We start from the raw sequence: 13,141 nt of genomic DNA, 5'->3' as shown, positions 1-13,141 counted from the left end.
AGTTAAGTTGTCCAAAAAATTGGACTCTAAGGAAAATCTTATCCTAAGGTGCTTTGTGCAACCGGCCCCTGATGGGCAGGAAGTGAAAGACTGGGAAACCTGATAGTGAAAGGGGCTGGGTGAAAATGTTTGGAGTTGAATAAACCCAAAATGACACTGGAATTGATAAAAATGTTTTTAATTTGTTATACTGTGGTGAGTTCCTGAAGTATTGAGATGAGATGTTTTTATTATTCTATATTTCAATAACGTTACATGGGAAATGAGAACTAGACTGCAGTGTCGGCATACATTTGAAAGTAGGTGTTCTGATCTCCAACTAGAAACAACTGAAGGATTTGACTTATTAGTTTGAAATGATCATGCCCCAGCCGCAGAGCCTTAAGACAGACTTGGACAAGTTTTCCCATGGCCTGCACTGTACTTCCCCATCCCCCTATGCCCAACATAAGACTGTAAATTGAGTTAATACAAACAAACAATATATTTTAATAAAGCAATTTAATGTTGACGGCAACAAGAAGCATGAGACCCAACACTGAGGCATGGATCAATGGTATAAAACTGACTACCAATAACTAAATAAGCGAACAAAGTTTCTTGACTACTCAACAATTTCACTATGACGATGATCATGACACTAGCAAAATAAATGAATCGTTATTTAAACAAACTTTTGAGTATGTAACCCACAGTGAAAACCAAAACACGAATTGATTTCAAGATTGAACAGAAGTGCCAAATGTCCATGATTAGAAACAAACAAAAAGGTGAACCGGTTACCCTCATATTTTTGAGAGTAGTGGCTGTGAAGCCATACTGTGTAAATTAAAATGTCCCTGGTCTATGTAACACACTTACAGTAATGTAATACGGTAATGTAATAAACTGACATGTACTGAACTACAGTACTACACAATGAAATGCATTTACCTCAAAGACTGGTAACTATTAAATGGAGACAACATTCAAACCACTTAAATTTAAACAATAACATCCTACATCTGGACTAAAGACATTTTTGTTAATGTAGGTACGAGTACTACAACATACAAGTATGGGAGGAAAAATAAAATTGTTCAAATCCCATTAAAACTACCGGTACTTTAAAAAGGCTTATATATATTGCTGGTAATATTTTTCATTTTAGGAAAATATAAATTGTGCGACTTAAGCTTACAATACACTGCTGGCAGTAGCACTAGGTTCTGTGGTGACCTGCTGGAAGGTGGTCATCTGTAGAGGTGCTGTGTGCTGAGAGACTCCCGGAAGAAGAAAATAAAAATTAGGCGTCTCTTGATGCCTGAATCCCTCGCATCAAAACCTAAACGCTGCTATGGTGTTTCTCACGATGGAATGCTGCAGAGATCACATGGTGTGCAGTGCACAAACGGCAGCCAAACTATCAAACTGATACAGACACATAAATAAGGGGTAGCGGGGTGGAGTGGGGGTCGGAGAGGGAGAAAATGTAGTGTCCAGTCTAGTCCAGCAGTGAGCAGGTTAAGCATTGCTTCAGTTGACTTGGTCCAGAGCACGCAGCAGCTCCTCGCCCTGCAGCAGGTGCTGACGCTCCAGCACCGGGGCGTTGACCTCACAGTCGTAGCGGGTGAGATGGGGCAGGGTGACGCGGGAGCTGGTGCCCTCTGAGGTGCTGCTCAGCAGATGGCTTGCCAAATCTAGGCGAGAAAGAGGAGAAGCCAGATTAGAGCTCTACTTTTTTGATGCACAGGGTCTGTCTGTAACTCAAGTGAGCTCCTATCACCTAGCTAGTAGCTACCTAACTAGATACTTGACACTTTTTTAATATAGGTGGATGAAAAATAACTCCTTTCAGACGTCCTCATGCTTGAAGGTAGCATCGCACACGACAGGTCGCACTGGTGCTGTTTCCATTGAATAGACAGATTTTTTCTGACCAAGCTTGATCAAGTTGAATCCCAAAGCATTTGGCAAATAAATTAGTATAAAACGGCATGGCTGATGGCTGTTCTCTCTAATGTTATACTTACTTTTATAATCCAGACAGGTCGAGGCTTCACAGGCTAACGTTTCGTGAGCTGTTTTTACACTTTTAATTTGAAGGCGAAAAAGGGAAATGGTACATGTGAACTGATAGAATTGAAAGACCAGTGTTAATTCAATCTACTATGACACCATTTCCCCTTTCCGCCTTCAAATTAAAAGCGTAAAACCCAGCTAACGAAAACGTTACATTATCAACAATTGCTTATCATTTAATAAAGCACGGTTAAAACGAACTCCACTTACACTTGAAGGTCTGCAATGCTGCCATCATCCTGGCTGTGTAGTCCTGCTTTGGGGCGGGTGAAGCGAGTTCTCTAACGATAGTTATATTAGCAACCTAATTAGCCGGCTGCTGTCCAGAACACAGTCAGGTAAGATGCTTCCTACTATTGTTCAAAAGTGACTTTCCTGACACTGTACAAACATCTGACTGCACTAAAATTAAGTAAAGGTTGACGTTATTGACTATTCTAGAATAAAAACGAAAAGAAAGTGACAGATGTTTGTTATTTAGCCTACAGTCATTGTTTCACTTTTTTCTGATGCGGGAGGCTTTGTGGGCGTCGCCATTAGGGGCTCGCTTTGTTCTTCGTCGATTGGAAGGGTCGCAAGGCAAATTCAGTAAACTTATGTATCAAACTGTCTTCATAGTTTCAGACTAGAGTCCAAAGCAATGCCCAGAGATGTAGGTCTATTCACCTGTAGGCAGTAGCAGTATGGTCCTGTGGGGGAGAGCCTCAGGTGTTACCATCCCAGGCACCTTCAGTTTCTTCCCCTGCTCCGGTACTACCTGGAGAAATGTGCCCTGGAAAAATACAAAATACAGGAACTCAAACCATCCGTCTGTAAACACAAAGCCTAATCTGTGAGCCATGTTTGGATGCCAAGGACTTACCAGTCCAACAACCTCCCTGATGTCCCCCAGTTTTCTTTTGCGTTGCGCGTTCTGGGCTACCAGGGTCCTGAGTGACACTTCTTTGTCCAACTGTGGGATGCTGCAGCAAAGCAATGGTGATACTTAGCTTCACCAAAAATCTTGTGATCTTAATGTGATCTGCCTCAGAAAAGAGGGTGTATTTTGGAGGCCTCACCTCTTAGAAAGTATGACGGCAGGATGGGGGGTGTTTACTGGGTCCGGGGGCGCTGGGGCCGGGGAAGCGGGGTAGCTGCCTGGTTCGCTGAAGGGGGAGCTGGGATAGCTGTGGACCTCCTGTGTGAGGTGGAGAGGAGAGCTCTCCATGGATTCGACTGGGTCACATGGGAGTAGCGCTTCTGGGGACAGAGTGCGCAGCTGGAAGTCATCATCCATGGGGATGTAGGGAGCCAACATCTCCAGATCGAGGTCTTCCATGGCCTTAAGAGATTACATAAAGGTCAGAATACAGGAAACGTTTCGCTATATGAGATGAATGCTCTCAAATTAGTAATGGTATAATCTATATTTTATACCTGTGTGGTGAAAGGGGTCTTGGGCTCTGTGTCAATAGCAAACAGCTTCTCTACCAAGTCTAGTTTGAAGTCTGAGCCCATATCTGAGTCCAAGGGGAAACAAAAGTCCAGTGGACTGTTGGCCTAAAGAGGAGAAACACAGATCAAAGAGTCATCCCTTTATTTGTAAACATGATGATGATCATTTTACATTGAACAGTCTTTACCTCTGTGGAGCTGTGGTCCAGACTGTGGCTTGCCAGTGTGGTGGAGGGGACTGGAACGTAAGGCTCAGCTTTTACTTCCCCAGAGGTGCTGCTAGCGACATGGGGAGGCTCGCTAGGCAGCAGAGGGGACCGAGGTAGGGCCAGCTTGTCACTGGTGGAGGGCAGCATAACATCATTGTAGAGGGGGACATCCTCCAGCAGGTGGATCTCAGAATCTGCAGCGGATAGAGGGAGGGTTGAATGTTTTGAATCATGCAGGATATACGTAACACGTGTAGCCTCCCCCGCAGCATCATGCAGGATATATGTAACACGTGTAGACTCCCCTGCAGCATCATGCAGGATATATGCAACACGTGTATACTCCCCCGCAGCATCATGCAGGATATACGTAACACGTGTAGCCTCCCCCGCAGCATCATGCAGGATATACGTAACACGTGTAGCCTCCCCCGCAGCTTCATGCAGGATATATGTAACACGTGTAGCCTCCCCCGCAGCATCATGCAGGATATATGTAACACGTGTAGCCTCCCCCGCAGCATCATGCAGGATATATGTAACACGTGTAGCCTCCCCCGCAGCATCATGCAGGATATATGTAACACGTGTAGCCTCCCCCGCAGCATCATGCAGGATATATGTAACACGTGTAGCCTCCCCCGCAGCATCATGCAGGATATATGTAACACGTGTAGCCTCCCCCGCAGCATCATGCAGGATATATGTAACACGTGTAGCCTCCCCCGCAGCATCATGCAGGATATATGTAACACGTGTAGCCTCCCCCGCAGCTTCATGCAGGATATATGTAACACGTGTAGCCTCCCCCGCAGCATCATGCAGGATATATGTAACACGTGTAGCCTCCCCCGCAGCTTCATGCAGGATATATGCAACACGTGTAGACTCCCCCGCAGCATCATGCAGGATATATGTAACACGTGTAGCGTCCCCCGCAGCATCATGCAGGATATATGTAACACGTGTAGCCTCCCCCGCAGCATCATGCAGGATATACGTAACACGTGTAGACTCCCCCGCAGCATCATGCAGGATATACGTAACACGTGTAGCCTCCCCCGCAGCATCATGCAGGATATATGTAACACGTGTAGCCTCCCCCGCAGCATCATGCAGGATATACGTAACACGTGTAGCCTCCCCCGCAGCATCATGCAGGATATACGTTGTAGAGATTTGTGATATTGGGGTTACTATAGTAGGCCCTTGGTACTGCTTTTATATGCTAACTCGTTAAACGCTTGTTATGGTCCAAAGTTTAGTTTAAATCAATGCGCCCTACACTTATTTGGTACATGAGAAGAAGAGATATAACCGGGCTTGTTTATCCTTTTGTTCCAATACAATTACTTATTTTATTCTGGTGTGCTATTCGTGCTATGTTTGCTTATAAAAATTAGGCTAAAAGGATAGCATTGGCTTTTATATAATAACCTTCGAATATCATGCTGTATTGGTTTATATCTGCTCCAAACACTGTGGCCTATTACTGTTCAGCTGGGGGAGATGTATTTCAAGTAAAAAAAATGGCATTAGAACTGCTTTGCTGCTCTGCTCTGCTCTGCTCTGCTCTGCTCTGCTCTGAGAACGGACAGTGGGTTCCCCTTCTTGCCAAGTGCAGGAAGGGGAAAGAAGTGTACTAAAGGTCACTTTCGTTTTCAGAGTTGGTGAATGCAAGTGATGCTGTAAGAATGGGATCATGTTTTCTGCCTGGCCGCTTTGCTGGGGTGCTTTTCATCTACTGTCCAACCTCTAGGTGTACAACCAGAGGAGGGGGGATGGTGAGATGGGGGGGCACCTATGCGGAGCGACCTAGCACACAATTTAAGAATATATGCTTGCTTAGGTAATGTTTTTTGAGAAAACTACCCTGTTTGTTTAGCCTTTGTATTTCTTTGTTTACCCTTATCTTCTGTTGTTCAAAGTAGGTAGAGGAGGGGCGGATAAACAGAGCAGTCCACAAGGCCCTTATACGGGTCTACCGAACACCTGCCCACACTTTTTTAAAGAAAATGTATCTGTGTTTTGCGCTGTTGGTGAGAGAGTCCATTGTATTCCCCCGCTGCACGAAGAGTAATGATGCGACTTGTCAGATAACAGGGGGAGTGACGTGTGTCAATTAAGGTCAAGGCCATATTAGCTATGTACACCAAGGTCCCCGGAGAGATGGATGAACTTAAGAAACCTCAGAATAGGTGGAGTTATAAATCCCGTGTTGGCTATTGGATGGAACCAGTCACATTTCTCTGGGAGGGGGGCAATTAGTCATTATAACCAGAAAAACCCCTTACTAGCTAACTAGTAGGCAGAAAGCCAGAGCTGAACACCTGCTCCAGCCATCATCTGATCAAAATGAGCTCATGGGAAGCCGGCCTCATGTATGGGGAGGGTTTTAGCATATTGGGACGGGGTGAATCTTGTATAAATATGGGAGAAGCCCCACAGAAAAATCAATCACTTTTTGGAAGATCACCTCTTCACATCACTCCCTGGGAAGACTGCTTCAGAGCTTTTTCATACTTTAGGACTTCTTGTCTTGAACGAAAAACTTTGTTTTATATCTTGTAAACTCTGTAAACTTTTATTTTTTGAAACTTAAATAAATAATTTTTTAAATCCATCCATCCTCCTGATTTCTCCATCTCGATCCATTTTGTGAGGTTTTTCAGCTTCCAGCTGTCCCTCTTCAAAAAGGAGCGTAAGTACCACAGCTTAAAAAACCTGGCCCCTTGGGGCTAAGGGGTGGCGATAGGTTACCCCCTCCCTTGAGTGTGTTGAATGTAATGAGGGTGACTAGTCGCAGTGGAAAAATGGACGTAGCATTTTTCCGCCCGGTTTAAGGTAGAACATCTCTCTAAGGCGTGTGATTGCTTTTGTAACAATTGTGCTTAAGCAGGAGAGAGTGCCCTGGATAGCTGGGACCGGTTGGTGACAGACTTTTTAAGTCTGACACGGCTGGAAGTGGTTATCGTAGCCGGGGTTTGTGTTTGAGTTTTAATCCTTGACAAAACAGAGCTCTGGTCTAAATACTGGTGATTGCTAATCGAAGAATATTTGTTGTGTGAATCAGCGGGTATAAAAAGAAGAGTGATTAACCCCTACTATCTGTGAATATAAAATTTATCGATAGAAAGATTAACTATATACTCTGAACTCCGGAGCTTCCGTAGGCTAGTAAGGTGGAAAAAACCACGTCTGACCGATTCGAGCTAGATTAGAGAAGCCGGAGTCTAAATATAAAGGGTTATAAGGTCAGGACCTACGAGGGACGTAATATATAGTGGCTTGTAGGGAACTCTCGTATACCGGATGAGGGTTTTTCTCCCCGGGCATCAAAAGTGCTTGAAGGAGATAATATTTTGGTATCGCATCGAGCTATATTATTGGGTTAATATAGTTTGGATATTTTAAAATATTCCATAAGCGACCTGAAAGGTCACCTCTAGGGGTTTTTCCGCTACATGGCGCCCTAACGTGACGCGCAAATGGTGATTTAGTTTACTCCTGGAGAAGCCAGGGGTTAGTTACTAAACGAGGGACCAACGCGCGTAGAGGTACGGATCCAGGCTGGGATCTTTTCTTTTGCTCGATATTGCAGTATTGAGCTAAGAGCTGAAAACACGAACCAACGTAATACCGACTGGGACCACAAGCAAACCCAGCTGTCCGCCCAAATTAAATCTTAAGCTAAAAGTTTTACGGGGAAACCTACGTACACCTAACCGTGGTAAATAAAGATATAAGAAATTATATTAATTAATTATAACTTCGTAGGACTGCGTAAAGGGCTAAAAGGGCTGGGTCAAGGCTAGTTAAGCCAGGTCGGACGTATTATAAGGTGGAGAACAGACAAAAGCGACTGAGGAGACCGTAGGTTGAAATCTCCTCAGACGCGAGTATCAGAGGTAGCTGCTGCAGCAGAACGGGAAACATGTCTGGCTCCACAGAATAGGGAAGGGGGAGAAGCGCAGCTTCTAAATAAGAGTGAAAATGAAGTTGTTTTGCGAATCGGTGACCTCAGAACCTAGAATCTAGGTCCGGGACCTTAGTCTCCTAAAACCCAGCGACAAATGGAAAAATAATTTCAAGTTATATTATGAGCATAATATAGTATGGTGTAAAGAATAGTATATTATGGACATTGTGTTTATAATATATATATCTGATATGTCATTCATAATATATTCTGATTTGTCATTTATATTACACAATAGAGTACGTTGTAATATTCGAGAAATTAAAAAGCTTTCTTCCAATTTCATAAAGAAAAATGGAATATGGAAATATAGGATAAGCCTGGAACACTTTGCCCGTTCTGTGATCTAGAACAGGATCACAGAATATAATCCTTATTTTGTGATATATAAGGATTATATTATTATTGTTATTATTATATTATTATTATTATATATGATATTCTGTCCTCTGTATGATGAAAAAAGACCTATGCTTTTGGAGAAAATGAGTGTGCTATATAATTTGTTTACACAGCACATGTGTCAAGTCCTTTGGGACATTTAGTAAAATAATTGGGTCTAAGTAATTTGACTGATAAAATATGTAAATAATTATTGATCTACTGTAGCCTAGGGAGGGGGATTGGGCCCCCCTGAACCTAGGCTACAACAGGCGGCGGCGGGCCTGTGAAGGTCTGAGGGCACGTTAAATCTCTATATAGTGCTGGGGAGAGGACTGAAGGGCCCCCGTGTCTTGAAGTATGAATGAACATACTGCTGTGGTACCGTCTAGTCGGCGTGTGTGTCGCATGTAGGTGTGTGGGCAACACGTGGTACGTGGATGACAGTCCACACCTAGCAGAGTGGGCTTCAGGGAAAGAAGTTCTCTGTTATTCACTCTGTGAACAGGCAAGGCAGATGTAAACGGTCAAAGTTTCTAAAACCCATAGCAAAGTGGGGTAGGGATCAGACCGTCGGCTTCCAACCGGGTGGCTAATCACCACTACGGGATCCGCCTTAGAGGTGGGTTGGCGGTCGCTATCGACTGGGTCATCTGCCGGTTGGGTCGCAGATGGCAGTAAGACCATGTTGGACTGAATGTCAATTTGGACTGAAGGTCAATGTGGCCGCCGCGCTCAGCTCAATGTACAGTCAGGCCACTACAAGCCAAAAGCGAATGAGCTAGTAGGCAAGTAGTGCTCCTGTGATCAGTGGTTTTGAAAAGAAAGCACTGGGAAGCAGGAGGCTGAAGTTGGTTGGGTGGGTTGTCTAGGCAGCACACTTGAATCAGCTTCGGTGGAAAGGTGTCCAGCCCTGGACTGCGTCCTTCGGGAAGGTCTGAAGGACTCAAGTGACTTTCCTCTGAGAACAGAGACAAATGCCATTTGAATTGTTTTGTCAAGGCTTTCTGTAGCTAAATTCATTTGATTTATACTTCGGGGATCCTTGAAGACGTTAATTATAGGTATATGCGGCTGCTGTAGGTGCTCGTTATTATGCAGCAGCGGCTAATGTGTGATCAAGCTTTTGACAAGTGCACAGCCCGTTGATATGTATCCGCTGTTAGTTGCTAAAAATAGCATCGATAGCTAAAATAGCCTGATATCGATGGTTAAATCATAAATAACTGAGTCGTTAACGTTTACCATAAACGCTTACCATAACGCTTACCACACTATCCCGATGTGCAGTAGTTACATTAATAACTTGTGGATTATAGGCGTTCAGCCTCTAATATGAAAATAACGTAGCCCCCTCGGCTAGCTCTCAGCTAGCTAGTAGAATCCTCAGTCCATTTATTAGCCGACACATAGCGTCAATTAAATGCTTTGTCGGCCGACGAGAATGATAGCGTGGTAAACGGTGACTTTAACTCCATAATGCGTTGCAGTATAATCCGTTGCATTAACGTGTCATGTTGTATTTCGTGCTGTTTGTATCTTGCCAGCTGTAGTGGGTAGACACGGACTATTGAACTGGCTAGGAACTGCTTAACGCATGCGCCTAGGGCGCTAAGCTTTCTGGGAAATGTAGTCGCTACAGTTATTGGGAGGCTGCTGTGTTATGTGTTAGAAAACATAGCGGTTTATGTAAAGCAACCTTATTGTTGGCTTATAGAGAATATGTTACCTACGTTTATTTGGATTTAAAGATAGGTAAAAAATAATGTATTCGATACATTAAAACCCATTGTAGACATGATATAATATGATTGTGTAATGAAATATATCACTCAATTATAGTCAATACAAAAATAAAGGCTTTTATAGAACGAAAAGCCAAGCTGCTTAGTCTGCTGATAAAACACAATGACAAAAGGCATAGTAGTTTAGACTCTTATTGTCATACTAATCTGTTCAAATTGTGCATTGGCACCAGTTCTCAGTGAATTGTAGCCTGAGCCCAATGAATGGGGCAGGCACTATATAAAACCATCGGTGTCATTTCACTTTTTACTGAAGAATGCTGCCACCAGATCAAATAAAAGGCATTATGTAAGGTTGACTGACGGATGTTTTTTCATGTAGCCTAATGTGCGCGACTGGTCCTTTGTTTTATTATGGGCTCTGTCCCGCAGCTAACGCTAACTAGCACGGTTAGCTTAACGTTAGCGATCTTTTCTGGAGTTAAATACACAATCCCTGGATGTTCCATTTCGGGTAAAGGGGATTCCATTAGTCTCGATAAGTTTACGGAAGCTCTGTGTATTAAGTGCTTTTGTGGGGCTGTTTGATTACAAGCCACAAAATATAAATGTCAGTTTGCCAAGCGGACTAGCCTGCAGGGTAGGCCCGCTACGAGTGAGCTAATGCTAACGGTAACACTCGCTAACCTAGAAAACAAACATATCCGCTGCATCATCGCCGCTTTAGTTTTAAAGTAATGCCAGTTTAGAGGTTTCCCTTCCCCTGGGAACCCGTGTGGGACCTGGATTGCAAATTACAGTAGTGTTCTGAGCATTGTGAAAATGAAAAAACAGCAACACACTCCACTCTGGAGGCAGCCATGTTTACGTCGCAGCTGTGATGTCACGAATGTGCGACAACAAAAAAGCTCCCCTTCCGAGGCAGAAAATCATAGATATGCAGAAAATAAGCAGGATTATTATCGGATAATTTATCGAAAAAAAGGCCATTATAGGAATAATAAATAATAACGCACAATGGCCAAATCGGTCCGATAATCATCAGGCATCCCTGATTCTAACATAATCGTATCTAGTAAAATTATGTTGCCTGACAAAACTTTTACTTTTATATGTGATGCGTGGCACACTACCAATAGAAAAAAAACACAAATAGGGAAAATAATAGTTAATAATGGAAGAAATAATATAATTTTCTGTTCATTGAAAAATGAAAGCAGCTCTGTCAGTTTACTGATATTACTGTATGTGTAACATTTTGCATCCTTGTGTCTGATTATTTCAGGTTTATGACAATACACTATGGACAATATGACAAAAATTATGACAATAATTTGTAACACAATCAAATGATTTAATGGTTTATTGAATTACACAGTCCACTGAGAAGTGGATGAAATAGCCCAGGAGCAGATGATGATAAGTATCTTTATGCCACAAGATGGGCACAAAGACAAGGAGGGGATGATCATCATTGCCGAACATGAAAGGATAAAACATTATCCAAACCTACTACCGGGTGTTAAGCCATGGTGGAACATAGTAATTACTATATTAATTAATTTTTTAATTTTAATTAATTTTAATTAGTTTAGTTTAATTTAATTTAATTATTTAAATTAATTGGATTATTAATTTTATTTTATTTTATTTTATTTTATTTTATTTTTGTATTTTATTAGTTTCAATTTTATTTAACAAATACTTAATAAATATTGAAACTAAAATAGACTCATATTAGGACAAGAAACGAATGGAGACGGGAGTAAAATAACGGACTGAAAGATGAAGGAGAAAGAGGTCACCGAAATACAACGCACCGTGGTTTAAACTGAAAGACTGCAGGGTGGTACATCAGTACCAGCTTAGGTCTAAATTGCAAGGTGAAGACAAGCAGGTCTAACTAAATAGCAATTTCAAATTAATTATTATTATATTAATATTAATTAATAAACAGTTTTTGCTAGTTTCGATGCTCAGGCTAGCAAGCAAGAAGGCAACCTTAAATAAATCAATATATCTCTTAAGAAGTTTTTTACTTGTGCAGAAGTAAAAAAGCACTTACCTCCATGGCCAGCCGGAGCTCTGTAGGACTGACCCAAAGACACTACCTTATTTCGGCCAACACCAAGGGAGAGGTATTTGTGGGTGAGAACCATAGGCAGGATGGATGTGTGGTTTGATTGGGAATCGTATGGTCCGGGTCACTGCGTGGAATGCCACCTGCTGGTCTTGGACCTGAGGTGGAAAGATCTCCGGCGTAACAGGCCGGCCCTGGCCAAAAACCTCCCAGTCAGTAATGGGGGGGTAGAATTGGCAGGTCAATATGGAGTGACCTTTTGTTACAAGTGCAAGGTGGAGGTAATATCCAGTTGCACCATTTCACGACAGGACCATCCCCATATGGGGGACACATGGGAGGGACGCATGATGGTTCCCATGGAGAACATTAAGTGTTGCTCCATGAGGCAAAGATGGTGTAGTAGGTTGCATCCCCGAGGTCCTGAGTAGGGTCTGGGGGTGTGGCACCTAGGCTCAAAAGGGGAGAACCCTATTTGGAGCATGAAATGAGGATGCGCATACGAGATGTGCGTTCTTAGAGTTGTTTACGGTTATTAATGGGTATTATTATTATTATAATTAAAATAGTAATAATTCATCCCGAATAACCAGATTCGGGATGAATAAATCCCTGTCCTCCTTGCTGTGTTGACAGATGGAGACAGAGGACGACACAGAGGCAACTCCCGAGATGGGACCTGAACCTCTGAAGGGGCAAAGGGGATGTTGCTGGAAAACCCTAAAATGGGGGTTGATTATCGTCACCATAGCTTTGCTGGTGATGCCTTTCGCGCTAGGAGTGAGAGTAAAGTATGATGTAACCAATCGTACCTCCTCTGTGCAGGAAGGGAGATTAGTATCACTGAAAGTGATAAAGCAGGAAGTGCCTTTGGGTCCGGGTCCCTATGGGAACTGGACGCAGACTTTCTGCTCTGTGGTCATCGGCAATCCTCAGTGTACTATGATCCGCTCCGGACGGGACGGAACAGTTGAAGTGCCACCCCCAGAAGGGGTTAATTGGCATGTTGGTACTGGAGAGAAGTCCGATGAGTTTGATGAGTCATCCTCAGACACCTCTGGGGTTCGGATGTCACCAAACCCAGAGGAGAAGGAATGGCAGCGGTGGACAACTAAGGCCTACCACCCAGATAATAACACAGAGTGTAAAACTCTGAGGTGGATTTTGAAAGGGCCCGAGCTAACGGCTATGCTAGCTTGTGGAGCTAGGGGCACCAAGCTAAACATGACCAAGACCACCCTGTATGGTCAAC

The 13,141-nt window shown here is 43.2% G+C and overlaps 1 protein-coding gene across 1 annotated transcript in view; it reads right to left on the bottom strand.

Annotated features, from left to right (window-relative positions):
• Positions 1 to 484: 484 nt before the first annotated feature.
• Positions 485 to 13,141, bottom strand: part of hif1aa (hypoxia inducible factor 1 subunit alpha a) — a 57,573-nt gene continuing 44,916 nt past the window's right edge. The window contains exons 10-15 of the mRNA XM_083633610.1: positions 3,684 to 3,898; positions 3,478 to 3,600; positions 3,120 to 3,382; positions 2,924 to 3,023; positions 2,728 to 2,833; positions 485 to 1,679 (exon numbers count right to left, since the gene is read on the bottom strand). Of these exons, the coding sequence (XP_083489736.1) occupies positions 1,516 to 1,679; positions 2,728 to 2,833; positions 2,924 to 3,023; positions 3,120 to 3,382; positions 3,478 to 3,600; positions 3,684 to 3,898 (971 nt within the window). The 3' untranslated portion in view covers positions 485 to 1,515. The remainder of the gene's footprint in view (positions 1,680 to 2,727; positions 2,834 to 2,923; positions 3,024 to 3,119; positions 3,383 to 3,477; positions 3,601 to 3,683; positions 3,899 to 13,141) is intronic.

Source organism: Poromitra crassiceps (genome assembly GCF_964638095.1).
Source record: "Poromitra crassiceps genome assembly, chromosome: 3".
NCBI lineage: Eukaryota > Metazoa > Chordata > Actinopteri > Beryciformes > Melamphaidae > Poromitra > Poromitra crassiceps.
Note: the sequence above shows the minus strand (reverse complement) of the source record. Positions and strands in the feature narration are given on the sequence as shown.